This window comes from Lissotriton helveticus, chromosome 3_1, assembly GCF_964261635.1.
Source record: "Lissotriton helveticus chromosome 3_1, aLisHel1.1, whole genome shotgun sequence".
Classification (NCBI taxonomy): Eukaryota; Metazoa; Chordata; class Amphibia; order Caudata; family Salamandridae; genus Lissotriton; species Lissotriton helveticus.
This window is the reverse complement of record NC_136061.1, coordinates 97,624,707-97,640,024: the sequence shown is the minus strand read 5'-3', so window position 1 is coordinate 97,640,024 and position 15,318 is coordinate 97,624,707. Positions and strand designations below refer to the sequence as shown.

General features: G+C 43.1%; 1 protein-coding gene across 3 annotated transcripts in view; it reads right to left on the bottom strand.

Moving 5' to 3' along the window:
* RAP1GAP2 (RAP1 GTPase activating protein 2) overlaps positions 1-15,318 on the bottom strand; it is a 941,171-nt gene that overhangs the window by 249,125 nt on the left and 676,728 nt on the right. For all 3 annotated transcript variants that reach the window (XM_078679320.1, XM_078679318.1, XM_078679319.1), the window contains 2 exons: positions 12,236-12,336; positions 7,947-8,076 (listed from right to left, as the gene is read on the bottom strand). In XM_078679320.1, coding sequence (XP_078535446.1) covers positions 7,947-8,076; positions 12,236-12,336 — 231 coding nt within the window. The remainder of the gene's footprint in view (positions 1-7,946; positions 8,077-12,235; positions 12,337-15,318) is intronic.

The following is a 15,318-nucleotide window of genomic DNA, read 5'->3' as shown; positions in this document are numbered from 1 at the left end:
CTAAGGATCCGGCGCAATTGCTCGGGGAAGGAGGAGTACTTTAAACATGCTGACCATTTGAAGAATCGCCTTATCCAAAGAGGATACCCCAAAAAACTACTTAAAAACTCCCTCAAACGAGCCTGGTGGACTCCGCGAGAGACGTTATTGGAGAAGAAAACCAAACAGGACCTCAAAAGGATGGTGTGCGTAACTACGTTTTGCCCAGCGGCCAATCAACATAAGAAACTTATATTGTCCAACTGGCATCTACTTAAAAATCTCCATGAGGACTTTTCTACACCTCCGCTTTTTGCATACAAAAAAGAGAAAAGCATAGCCAACCATGTCGTTAGGGCAGCTCTACCAGTTTTGAAAGCTCCAACAGTCCAAAGTATATTTGGGTTCCCACCACCGAAGGGGCACCACAAATGTGGAACATGCACGTGTTGCAACGAGACCATTGAAGACTGTGTATTTACATTTGAAAACATTTCCTGGAAGCACGACGTTTTCACAAACTGCAAAACTAAAAATGTAGTTTACGCAATTATTTGCCCTTGCCCGTTAGTGTACATCGGAAAGACGACACAAGAAGTTAGGAACCGCATTACGCAGCATAAGTCACGAATACAGAGAAGTGTGGAAAATGCCCCGTTGGTGAATCACTGGGCAAAGCACAAACACGTAAAGAGTGATCTAAAATGGACAGTACTTTCCAAAATTGAAAAAGACCCCAGAGGTGGTGATCTGGAAGCAAAGCTGTCACAACGTGAAGCAATGCTAATTATGAAGTTTAACTCAGCAATCAGGGGGCTCAATGAGATATCTGAGATATATAAACCGACTGTGTAACTTGCACCAATTTTATTCAGACATTAAAAAATCCAGTCCGGGTTTTGCACTTTACAAGCCAAAAATCCAGTCCGGGTTTTGCACCTTACAATTCCTAAACGAATACTACAAACCCCAGGAGCACTAGGGCTCCACTGGGTAACCAGGAAGTGCTGTTCCCAGAGGCACAACCAGTGCAGACCAACTATCTGAACGAGCCCGAATTCAGAACGGACCTTGCAGCTTACTAACGGTACGTCTTCATCATAGGTCCGCGCTACACTCAGCAAACCCCACATGCGCCCAAACATCTAAAACTTTGCCCGTTTCACCCTGCAGTTTAGGAGTGATCGCGCACTGACTACGAGGAGATGCCGGCTAGCTAGAAGCCGCTCTGTTAGCGGGTAAGCACGACACCCCCCATGCAGCATGAGCCATGTGAGTGCGTGTCAGAATGGATGAGATAACTGAGTACATGTTTTTGTTTTTTTGTCTCACAGTCCCCTTGAGAAAATTTATTTTGGGATACAAACACTACTTTGTCGTTTGGACACCAAACCACACAGGATTTAATTGAATGTTGAATCAGCGAATATCACCTTAAGGTAGGGAGCGGCAGTGGCTATTCTGGAGCTGGTCTCTCTTCTTCTACTGTAGTTTACAACTCTAAGCTAGTTTTTATCTTTTTCCAGAACCTACCCGGTCCTGAGGAGAACCCCGACAAAAAACGGGGGTTCGAAACGCGTCGACCATCTCTATCCCGTATTGGGTGTATCATTTCTACGACACCAGCTCTTTTTATTTGATACAATAGAATTTTTGACAAACCTGTGAATTAGAACAGACTTTACAATTACAATTTGATATTCACAAAAGGAATTATTTCTATTCATTTGTCACCAATACGTGGATATATTGCTTTTTTGCCAATTGTGTGAATGCATGTTGTATGACTGACTGGCCAAGTGTGCATGTAATGTATAAAATGTTTGTTGCTTTTTCTGCATATGTTTGTATATATTGTATATAATCATTTTTTTGTATTCCCATGCACTAAATGTTTTGTGCTAAAAAAAGTAAAAATTTGACAAAGGAAAATAAACCTCATGTGATGCTAGATGTTGAGCAGGCTGTTTTTGATTGATTTTTCTACAGCGGTTTTTGTTATTGGTCATGTTATAGTTAGGTTTCTCAGCATTGGCCAGTGTATTGTTACATAACTTTGGTTGGACTCAGCCTTGCTGAGTTAGGAGTCAAGACCCTTCTTTGATTCTTTGTGTAAATAATACTAAGTCAACAGTCAACCAAGAAAAATAATCCAGCACATAAGAAGTGAAGGGGAGAGCCTCTACGGTAATAGCAGGCGCACGCTATAGGCAACAGTGACCCATGGGAGCGTTAGGCATTATCACCTACCCGCCTCTGCTACAACCGGTACAATGTGGGCGCCATGTATGTGTGCAGATGTTCATCCTGGGGTGCAATGTGCTTGTGAGCCCGCCGTGGGGCTGTGGTGTGGGTGTGTATGTGTGTGTGCACTTTAATCCCACTAACCAGTGGCAAAGTACTTCTGCTCCTCCTTTCAGCATGGTAAAATTGGTATGCTCCTAAATGACACATTTATCAGCGGCGTCACTAGGTGGGTGCGGGGGTGCGGACTGCACCGGGTGACACCACAGTCATGGGGTGACACCAATGCGGTGCAAGCGCACCTGCTTACAAGCACCAAATACTGCAGTGCACGCATGCCGCAGCCACGCACGCACCAACTAGCTTAGTGGTGATGGTGCGATGCGCAGCGGCGGCGTACCCAGTTTGTGGGTCCCAGGGCCGTCAATCTTCTAGCACTACCAATGACGGCCCTGGACCAGCCCCCGCGCTGTGCTTCTCTGACGTGCACAGAAGACCTTACGTGCGTAAGGTGGGTAACCTGAGCACTCCTATGTGCTTAAAAAAAAAGCAAGTTTATACGAATGTATAGGAGTGCTCAAGTTACCCACCTTACGCACGCAAGGTCTTCTGTGCATTGTCTATTTTTTGCCCCTCCTGGACAGTAGGGGTTCACCCTGAGCACCCTGAAAGATTGAACTTTCATCGATTACCCTTAAGACTATTTGATTGACCCTTGGAGTGCTTCGGACTTCTTTATTCTATCTTGTCTGACGTGCGCCACCACCACACGATTAGACTGAGAATGGAGACAGTCTCGGGGCCGGGGGGAGTGCTGCTGCTGGGCGATTTGCACTACAGAACCCCTACGGTAGGGGCCCAGCCACCACCACAGTCGAGTCGAGTCGAAACAAAAGGAGAGCTGTGTCCGCGTAACGTAAGTGTTTTTGCTAACCTTACGTTTTCAGCAAAGCTGTTGTCAAGCCCCCACTAACTGGTGACATTCAAAAACCAATGAAAACGCCTTGTGTCTGAGGAAAAGGGGCAGAGAGCCCCGGTTTAAGAACACAAATGTTTCTGTGTCGTGGCACTTAACTGAAAGAGCAAGAAGGGATGCGTTTACAGATTTGTTCTATTCATCAGGAGATTACGTTACCCTATTAAGAAGATACAATAAACCTGCCACCCTGATATTGTTGGTTTCTGTATAGAACACTTCCACCTTGTTGTTCTTACCCGAATAATACAACATTATGTTGTGATTTTGCCAGCAACATTGCATCTTTAAATTATATGAAGGGATTTTTATAGAAGTGGGACGACCAGGGGTTGGCACATCACTTTGAGGTCTTGTAGTAAAGGACAGAACATAGACCACTGAAAACTTTGGTGTGTACAGGGATGTTGAGTTTTCTGAGATAGGAAATGTCCAGTTTGTGCGTGTATTACACTGAGGTGCTGCATTTGCATATATAACACAGAAGTACTCTATTTGCAGCTTTGACTATTAATATTGGTAAAACGTTTCGGCCGAGGTATCAGTTGTCACAATTCCAGTTGGGGCTGATACTGAATATAATGCGATTCCCAAGGAGGTGGTCATCTGATGTTCAGGAATAGGTTTAAAACACCTGTTTTGAGAGCCCTGGGTCTCAGATTTCCTAGACCTGCTTTCCTTTTCCTGCAAATGCTTAGAACACTTTACATTTGATATATTGGTGATATGTCATTTATCATGATATGGAAACCCGAATGCCACAATCGAAGTGTGATTTCAAGCTACCGAGGTCAGATAACCAAGATAATAGCCCTGTAAGTTGTGACGGAGACCAGGTTGCTGTTTTCCATATACTGACTGTATGCAAGTCTGTATATGTGTGGTATCTGTATAGCCCAGACAAACCCGAAATGCAGTGCAGCTTTCTGAAGTGTCAGAAGCAAAGATGCAGTCAGTTAGTGACTGAAGGGGCAGCTGGGATCTAAGAGTGGACTGTTACTGCATTGTGATACAGTGTTCTTTAAAGAGGTGCATCTTCAGGTATTTCCTAAATTGTATTACATTGGGCAGGGCCTTATGGATATGATGATAACATTCCAGACGCTGGTTGTGAAAATGCCAAATTCTCAAGAGCAGCTAGGATGATATTATTCACCCTCCAATCCACCATGACAGGGGCATCACTTCAAATGTCCGGGCCCCTCACCTCTTACAGTCTTTGACCCTTATTTCAGTATTCCAGAGCACGTGCAGCTACTATCTGCAGTTTCTCCCAGCCTACTTTCTTAGAATAATATGTAATAATCTAGAACTATTTCACCCTCTGTGTAGCTCCTGGTGTGCGGCTAGGGAAAATCGGCGCTACACCACTGAATTGATTCTTCTGTATCATCATGGCTCACCACACCTCCACTCCACCCTGTTCAGGAAACCCATGACACATAGCTCACTGTTTCTCTCACTTGGCACTACACCTGTAACTATAAAGTTGTCACATTATTACAGTCTGATTGCCAGGGCACGTGTTGCGCTCTTTCTTATTACACAATTTCACTATAATGATCCACTAATCCTTTTTGGGTTCACGTGCTACTCGCTGAAAAGCGCTCTGTCGCCTCGTCAGGGTTAGTAAGCGCTATATAAATGCAATTACAGTACAATACAATACAAATAGGCTCAGTCTTAGTACGGATGCTTCAGCACACCTTTCTTGTGTGGTCACATACCTTACAATACGTTGCAGCGCCTCCCTTGACTATGCAGATGGGACACTCTATAAAACTTTACTCAGACACAGTTTGTTAAAGCCAGCAGTCTATTACAGTGTATTAAAAAATAAAAAACGGTTTCTCAACATATATGCCTTCTGCCTCTCAATCAGAGTAGGGTTGAGTCAAGTTCAAAGTTTCTTTCAACCGTTGCAGGGGTCTCTGGAAAACATTGTGAAGCTGGCTAGCTTTTCCAATTCACGTTTGCAGACAAATTGCGGCTTTTTGGACAATTTATTTGCAATTGTATCAGAATAACACAAGGGTTGTGCATAATATATACTTTGCACTCTTAAAGGGTCATGTAGACCTGAGCAAGGTTTACAGGCCACTGGTGCTGTACAAAACTCAACTCATCCTGACATATTTTGGTTCCTTGCCCCTCTGGCTCGACATGTAGGGTTACGTTGCATCCAGTGACATAACTGACGTTCTTTCACCACTATGTCATGGTCAACTGCTCAACAATTCTTTTTTGTTTCATAGGCGCAAACCGCAAAAGTTGGAGTTTGCTTCTGAGAAACAAAAGACAAATGTCCCTGGACAAGCAGGGAACTTTCTCGCACACACGTGTTTTCTTTTTCCTGCCTGGGTCAGCCAAGCCTTGCAAATCCTATGCAGACAACTGATCATAAGAATGCCTGCCCTAAAGGTCCACACACTGTTGCCTGAGGCGTTCATGGGCAATCAGTAAACAGTGCTTAATTTGAGCCGGTGGTTGCTGGTGTAGGACACTGCACTCTTTTTTTGGGGACTGGCACTTATTTTTCCTCATGTGGCATTTCCTGAGAGCAAGAAAGGGAAAATACACTAGCACAATAATTCCTCAAGGGGGGGTGGGGCTTACTGCGGCATTGTATGTATTTACTGCTACTCGGATCCGTGGGAGAGTCTCCTTGGAATCAGTACTGCTCGTCGAGAAGGGATGGACAGACGAATTACCATTTGTACCAACCAGCCCTGGTGCTCGCCATGCCTTGGTCATTGGCCCTGAACTGTCTTCACAATGCCCAAGCGGTATTTTTCCGTTTTGTGACTTCTCTTGTGACCATATTTGTCAACAATTAGCCAAAACCACAGTTGCAAATCATCCCTCCGCAGACAGCCGAGCACCTGCTGCTTTCTAGGTAACCACTGTTACCGCCTTAAACCTGATCTTCCAAAATGTTGTTACATATATATAAATCACATTAGCTAGAATTCCTGTATTTATCCATTTCTCTACACGTTGAACGAACAATGTAAAAGACAACTCTGGTCGATTCACAGAAGAGTTCTGGGAAGTAGAAGAACAGGGCACTCTTTTATGACCTTTTACAGGTCTTTGGGCAGTGCTTAATTTGAGCCGGTGGTTACTAGGTGGGGCCACCAGAGAAGGTCCATTCGGTAAGTCGTGAGGGGGTGACACCATGAGTTACCCGCACCGGGTGACACCAACCCTAGTGACGCCACTGGTCATTTATTCATAAGTCCTAGATATATGGTACCAAGTGTACCGAGCGCCTGTAAATGAATTGCAGCCCGGGAAATGCAGCACTGATTCTGCCATCCATGGCATTGGAACTTTAAAACATATCTCCAGGTCTGCCACTTTACCCTGGCTTTGCAGTTTTAAAACTGCAAATTTAACCTGTCAAAATAACCTTTTTTGACAGAATTAAACCTCTCTTTTGAATAACTCACCAGTAGGGAAGGCCCTATTGCCTATCAGGCTGGGTGCATAGTAGTTAGAATCAGGACATGTAAAAGTGTGATGTTAAACATGTCCTTACAGAGAAAAACCCCTAAAAGCTATTTTTACTGTAGCAGGTTTGGATGTTCCAAAAGAAAGCATTAGTATACAATATTAAATGTAATAATTATATTCGCTTAGGAAAGAGCTACAAATGTAATTTGGGCATCTTCAGAGGCCATTCCCATCCACTAGCTTGTGCCAGCCATAAATGTGGCTTCTCAAGGCATTAACTTCAGAACACTCCTTCACCTGCAGAAGATCAGAAGAGGATCGAACCTGCCACCTACAACCTAAAAAGAGCACTGGAGGACTGGACATGATTTATCTCTTGTACCCAGGACAAAGTGGACTCCAAGGGTCTTAAGGCTGACCTTCTGTTCAAGCTACATGTATACAACAACCTACAAGAGGCTGTTTCCTTCCACTGCCCAGCTGACCAGTGGCATCTGGACCTGGACTGTACCTCCTGTTTTGCCTCTGCCTGAAACCCTGTGAGTCTCTTAGTGCCTTCCCTGAGGTCCTGGTGGGCTTTAGAAGTATTGTTTAGGGATTTTTATTATTTTGCATTTCAACTTTAATACTATTTTAGTAATGAATACATTATTTACACATCGCCTGTAAATAAAGCCTGTCTGATCTGTGCCATAACTAGCGGGGGTTGAGCTCAGGTTTATTTTGTGACTTTAGTGGTTGACCGTGCAAAGGATTGTAATTATTACTTGAGGTGAGTACTTACACAGCCCTCAACTAATAACCCTATTTCTTACACAATACCCTTGACTCTGTGAGTCCGTTTTTTTGTGTCTAAGTGGAAGACGTATAATGTATACCATCCAAGGACATCGTGCATTGGGGGAAATACGCAAAAATAAATAAAAATAAAAGAATGGGAAAAATTCTAAACAGCAACAATTCTGTTCAAACTATGGGATGGGTTCCCCTAGTAGGGAAATCTGAAAGAAATACTAAAGAGTAAACATGTAATGACTAAGATAAAGCAATATCAAATGTACAGAATAACAAAACAAAAAAAAAACCTTGAATCTTCTGTTCATCACAAAGAGCACTTTTAGGTCAGCTCAATCTTGTAACTGGCAGCATATTTAGGCAGTATATAAATTATGGATTGTGGACCAAAGCCATAAATCGAAGTAGACTCTCCTTACAGAGGAATGCTCAAGAAAAACATTAGATTCCAGCATGAAATGAATTGTTTTCAATGCTCCCCTAAAGATCCCTTTACCTGCTGGGCGTCGCCTTCTGTGAATGGCAGCTTTGTCGAGACGTGGAACATGATCTCCTTGTCCCGGAACACTGTGTACACGGACTCCGTGCCTGTCTGACCATGAGATACATCCAGTCCTCCTCGAAAACTAAACCAAACAGAAGAGAGGATTAACAGGAGAAATACTGTTACAGCCTATACCCGAGATAACGAAATAGGCACCTGTGCCAAATGTAAACCAACGAGATAGGTAAATGGCACCTGGAGGATACACTTGTACCGTGCAGGGCTGGCTTTAACGTTGGTGAAGCCCAGTGTGACAATGTTTGTTGGCGCTACCCAATGACCGACCACCTCTGCCACAGATTCCCTCACTATCACCCTTTAACAGTGTCCCTCAGGTCTTCACAACCACTCTCTCGCAGGTGCATTTAATTTGTTTTATAGTGCCACTCATACCAGTGTAGAGCTTTCAGAGCACTTTACATCACACACACACATTACATAGAGATAATCAATCATACACATTTAAATCAGTGTATAGGAAATGTTACAGAGGACAATAAGGTGTAAGTCACCTGGCATCCATACTAGTAGGCAGTATAGTTTAAGAGTGTTTGGTCTGGAGAAGCAAATACTCAGAATGTAAACATTAACACCATGGTTGGAGATTCTACACTTTTTGCAACATTAGGATAATGAAACACAGGAATAAATCATAACGCTCTAATGTATACCTTGCAGTATGCAAACAGCTCTTTGATGACAGTTAATAGCACACTGTTCTATGCTTGTATTTGTATGTATTACCTGCAAGTAACAAAAGTGTCTCTCCGACAAAAGCAGTAACCCACTGACCTATTTACATTATATGCACTTTGTAATCTGCATGGTACACAATCTTTGCAGCAGGCATATTAACCCTCTGTGCTACCTTATAATGATTCAAAACGCCCACTTAGCAAAAATACAATCTCTCTCCAACAAGAACATTAATCACCAGTTATCTTGACATTTTTACTGTTGCCTGAAAATTACTGCAGGCCGAGAATGTGGCAGCAGGTGCTTTTAAAATAATAATATACTTGCAAATAGCCCTCCCCTCCCCCACCCATAATCATCCTTTGGTGTGGTGGCACCGGTCGAGCAACCCTAGAGCCGGCCCGGTCTGTGCAAGTGAGCAGAAAGGTGCACCCAGCCATGTGGCACACCTCTACTGACAGAAGAACACATGTGGATCCAATTGCAAATAGGAACCTGAGAAAGAAATAGTGCTTAATTTGAGCCAGTGGTTTCCGGTGTTCGGCACCAACACTTAATTGGTTTCCGGTGCTCGACACCAGCACTTAATTGTATACTCCATACTTATGGCACTCTGCCACATGGTTGAACTGGTCATCTAATTTATAGATGAGCAGAACAACAGTTGTTTACAAATCCAATATACATTCAAAATGTATATTTTTTTAATAAATCTGGATTATAGTACAGGTCCTTTGTATGTACAGCTTTACAGGTTATCGTCAGGGCTTTATACATCCTTCTCTGCTTGATAGGCAGCCAGCGCAGTAGTTTCAGACTGTGCCGAATGGATTCTAATTTCATCCCAGATGGCAGCACCGATTCATATTTCCAGCCGCAAAATATATATTATTAGCTGAATTACATAATATTTGCTTTGTTTAGATTGACTGCAGCATCATTCCAATGAGCAGCAATCTTCAACTGGTCCTAGCCTCACTGTAGCCCTACCAGTACAGCATCCAGTATTAGCAGACCATCTGCAAAACCCAGCTGGAACTATTTCATTTCGGAGCTTTGGAGAAAGAGGCCCCATCCGCCCACAGACCTCAACAAAGTACTCATGTCTAAACTAGAGGACTAGTGCCACGAAGTGGGCAATTCTCACCCCTAACGCACTATAGATCATTATTAACACCTTGCGTGCAGTGCCGATTTCCTCCCGGTGCTGGACATTCCAGAACAGGGTGTGGTCGTGACGGAACCATTCCGTCATCAGCACAGCTCAACCGTGACTGATGACAGAATGGTTCCGTCACAAGCATCGAAGGGGTTAATGGCTCCTTAGTACCTGGATACTTCATTTGAGCCTAAGGTTTGTTATATAATGTGCTCAATATATAACCTAGCTAACATTGGCAACCCAATATAATCATTCTGTGTGCATAACACAACATAGTACTAAGCACATGTGGTGGTGTGGTATGGCAAATGCTAGGCTAGGCGTCTTTTGAGGAGAAGGCTGATCCTATTAGACTGTGTAAGACCACATTTACCATCCATTGTGGCAAGAAGACCAGCAAATCTGTCTACAAAAGAAGCACCACTGTTCATTTATAGCTGAGGGACTCCATCCTCATTGGTTCTGGTGTGCAAGCAAACCAGATACATTTCTGAGCATATCTTTTGCGAGATGGCAGCCACAGCCACCTCACAAGCAACAGCAATGGCTGCTGCATTCACATGGCTGATGATGCCCGAGAACCACTCCTCAGACCTGTGCATTTTTTATGCTATGGGCCTCTGACTCATGTCAGAGTCACACTTCCTATTGCACAGGTGTGAGGATACTGGGCTAAATGGAAATACAGGTTAGCCAGTAGAAAAGGTGTACAAAGATAAGTTTTATTCTCAAGTTAGAAGTCCCAGGATCAGGTAGAAGATGGTAGAAAGGAAGCAGGAAGGCCCTTCTGGGAGCAGCATCCTTGCTGCTCAGCCCACATATTCCAGCTGACACTCACTTAGCCAGGCATACACCAGCTTTCTAATTACATCCCAGTCACTCTGGCTGAGCAGCAGGGGACATAACACTAAGGGGAGAATGTATGGCATAGAAATGAAGATACCACAGATACCTTGCACCCGTACCACAGGGAAGTGTGACATGGTGCAAGGTATCCCCATTGGTCCGAGCATCCAATATGCCATGCATATAGACTGGACATCCACCGAGATAGGTAGTAAGCGCGCTATCAAATTAGAAAGAATGTACAGAGACCGCTTTACCTATTTAACCCCCAAGGATGCATTATTGTTTTACTTGGAGGCATTGAGTTCTCTCTGCTGCAGTGTGTTGCCTGTTTCATCAACATGACCTTAATTGGTACCGGATTCCCTTGAACTTTGCTTTAGGATAGTTCATCTCTGGAACATGGGATGATGTTTCCACTGCTAAAAGTACATCCCCATGGATCTCTCATCCTCCCATCTATTTCAGAGCTCACACCCCAGGGGCAATTAAAAAGGTGTGTGACAGAAACCTGCGTTTTAAAAGGACACAGATAAAAACATATGTCTGTTCTCGGTACAGACCTTGATACTGGGGCTGTCAATTACCTGAACATTGAACCTAATTTTAATGCACATTGACATACATGCTCATTCCAGACCTTTATAAGTCTGGTGGACAGTGGCCAGTGCAGTGTCCTCCTATGTACACTGCACTGGCTTTTCACAATTGTATTACACACGATCTACAACCGGTGTAGAAGGCACTGACAGGACAAGACACAAGAGCTTTATGATACACATGTATCCAGTGAAGGTTAACCAAGCCACACGACCAGCAACACCGTTTTAAACTATCTGAAGCTGCTAGGTATCAGGTTGGAGCTGGCCTACGCGATGAATCAGAAGCACGTAAACTGCTCCTACCATACTTTTAAGGCACCAAATCAAATACCCGCCGCTCATAGATAGGGCATCATTGCCACACAATCTTTGAGCCTGGTCATATTCCAATGCCCAACACGAGCATCATAAAACAAAACAGACTCCATTCTATGGTGAAAACCTTGGTGGACACCATGGAAACTCTGATAGTATTCATGGAAGCGGGAGAACCGGGTTCGAGTCTCGCCAATGACGCTTAACATCCTGTAATTCTGGGCAAATTGCATAATCTCCCCGTGCCTAACAAAAATGAATGTGTCCTTCTGTAATGAAACTGGTGCTATGTAAAGCGCTCTGATACCCGATGTCTCGGGTCTAGTTCGCACTATATAAAACTCAATGAAAAAAAAAATGAAAAAAAAAAGAAGCCAAATGAATGACCTGCGAATACCAATCACAGAAGACATCAAAACACATCATGATAATGTGTATTGATGTTACAGCTCGACAAGCGGTTGAATTTCCTCAGCTGAATAGGCTTTACATTCTGTCAGCTTACAATGGTTTAGTGCTGCTTTACCCACACCACATTGCATTATATATATCACAGGTATTTCTTCACACCACCACAACTACACTTAAATTCAGCCACACAGCTTGCATGTCTCACCCACCCCTTGAAGTCCTGTAGAAGCACAGTATCTCCCAACAGATTCAAGAAGGATTTGAAAGATTGGCTCTCCTCGCTGTTTCCAAAGAGCTCTTCTTCAGAGGTCTGGAAGAGAAAAGAAAGTTAAGTCACTTAACAATGCTATCTAATGCCATCGTTAAGTACAGAGGGACCAATGACTTGTAACTTATGCAAACTTGTTGACGAGAACATTATGCACCTCCTTTGTGTTTGTCCAGAATTGAAAGTTGAAAGAATATCTATTCTTAAGAGACATTTTAATGTTCGTGGAATAAGGAGCTGCAGACAAGCTCTGATAAGATGCCTCCATACGGATGATATAATAACTTCACCTTTTGTAAAGTTCTTAACGTGACTGCGAATTTATTTAGAACACCAAAAACTAAAAGAATGCAATGTAGGATGTACATAATATGTAAATAGTATAACAAACTCGATGCCCAAATGTTTTTATAATTGATTTTAAAATTGGATTTTATAATTAAGAATTACTGCATATATATTGTAAGGTTTTTAAATAATCAAACAATAAACTTTTCATTCATTCACTTAACCATGTCCTTTGCTTTCGTTTATAAAGAACTAGCTTACCCGTCCCGCGTTGCTGCGATCTCAGAAGAAAGGAAATTCAAGTAAACTCGTTATGATAACATTCAATTTGTCATTTTTATGGAAACGTATTCATTTTAATATGGAAAACATTTGAAAGTGTTGTTTTAATTCTATTTATTTATTCGAGTGCTTGTGGATACACGATATTTTTTTTTTTCCGTCTGGTGCCTACACGAATAAATCAGAAGGTTTTCCGATGCGTGAGCTGCCCAGATACAGTTGTCCATGTGAGAAGCACGGATTATCCAAATCTAGTCCACACACTTGCAGGGATTGTCCTTGTGCTTTGTTGATGGTCATTACAAAAGCGTGTCGCACCGGAAACTGTAAACGTTTGAATTCAAATGGCATATCAGTTGGGATCATTGGAATACATGGCAAAAGTACATCTTCCCCCTTGAATTTCCCATTCAAAATTGTAGCTTCGATTACATTGTTCATCATCTTTTTCAATGAAAGTCTTGTACCGTTGCAAAGTAGCGGTTGCAAATTCAGTATTCGAAAGATTATGACGGCCCTGGGGGACCGATCTTAAAAAAAAATGTATGCCAGAAACCTTTGTGGGAGTGTACTCAACAAGTTCCCAAAGTTTCATGGCGATTGGATGAAAGGTGTAATAATGCATAAAGGACAAACAGACAGACAGACATACATTCATTTTTATATATATAGATAAAAGGGGAGGTTTTCCTCCAAAAAAAACACTTTAGCACTACTTTAACTCCAATGATGTGGTCCACACACCATGGAATAGGAAGGTCTAAACAATCCAGAAGGTTTATAAATGCTGACCTTGGGTTTTTCTAAATTGTTTTCCAAATGGTGAAGCAGAAATCACTCCCTTTTCCTCAATCTTTGTTCAGTACTTTCCAATGTGCCCTATGGCAGACTCTTTCTAGAACACTGGCCAAATAAAATCTAGATGGGAAAGTAGGGGTACTATGTGGAAGTGTTTCTGTCTGAGTCTACGTATTATGCCGTTGTGCAAACGTGCCTACACTCTTCTGCCTGGCATTTGTGGGTAACAGTAATTGAAGAACGTACAAATAACTCATAATGATATTGTACTGAGCCTTGTTTGGAAGCAAAAATTCTGCCCCAGTTCTCCACTGGCCATAAGGTCCCTGCAAGTCAGTCCTTCTCATTTCAGAGGTGCCGTAGCCCTTGCTGTTGTCCTGCTCTAAAGGATGGAGAAGGCATGGTCATCTGGTGAATCTTCATGTGTGTCCAGCCCACCCACATGCCACCACACCACACAGCAGGAAGAGAGAATTCACTTGAACAATCCATGTATGTATGTATGTATTGGTACTGTGAGAGCCGAACCCAATAATAACCTGAACCCTAATAATTTTGAACAGGCCAATTCGTACCCAATCAAATCGACTTTGAAGTATCTAAATGATCTAGTGGTTAGAGACAACACTTGTCATTGGAGGAATACATAATTGAGCAGAGTAAAACAGAATAGAACATGGAACGATTAGTAACTCATTTTTAATCAAGAATAGGATTAAAAATAGATTTATTACATAAATATTATTATATGCGGTATAGAGAACTAGTGCATAACTCATAATTAGTACTAACATCCCATAAGAACAATCTAAGACACATTGGATACAGTCTTAGGCAAATAGAATGAAAAGTCACTCCAGCAGCAGCTGACATGACACTAAACAAATTGTCCCCGCGATTCTAAAACCCAAGGGGCAGATTTATGAGGCCCTTGCGCCACGTTTACGCCGCTGTTGCGTCACGCAAGGCGGCGTAAACGTGGCGCATCCCTACGAATGATTAACAACGTGACGCATCTAGGCAGATGCGTCACGTTGTAAAGCCCTGCGCCGCTTGTGGGCGTTCCGGGGCAGGGTGGGCGTTCCGGGGCAGGTGCGCCTAGCAAAAGTGGCTGAGTGAAATCTTTAAGGTTTGCACTCAGTCACTTTCAGGCCAATGCTGCGTCAAAAGCCTGCGTCTGCTTGAAGCAGGCGTAGGTCTTGACGCAGCATTGTTAAGATTGGGGAACCCCCGAGCCTTGCTGGAGGTGCGTCGCGCTTGCGACGCAACTCCAGCAATGCGCCACCTTTACGGCACAGATGCGTCACGCATCTGTGCCGTTTTTGCCCCATGGTGCGCCGCATTATAAATGCGGCGCACCATGGGTGGCGGAGCTGTGGCGCACTGTGGCGCACATTAACTGGCGCATCCCTGGGGATGCGCCAGTTAACATAAATCTGCCCCCAAGAGTTTTATATATAATTCATACACGCTACTAATAGAGTCTACAAATTCAGCATGATATGATCATGGTTAGGGGTCGTATTGGCAAATCAGAAACAGCACCTGATTTTCTAAATCTTCAATTGTAACCCATTTCTTAGATAAGACAAATGTTCCACCTGCTCCCTCGGCAACTACACTGCAGAGGTGTTCAACACAAAATGAACATTTCTT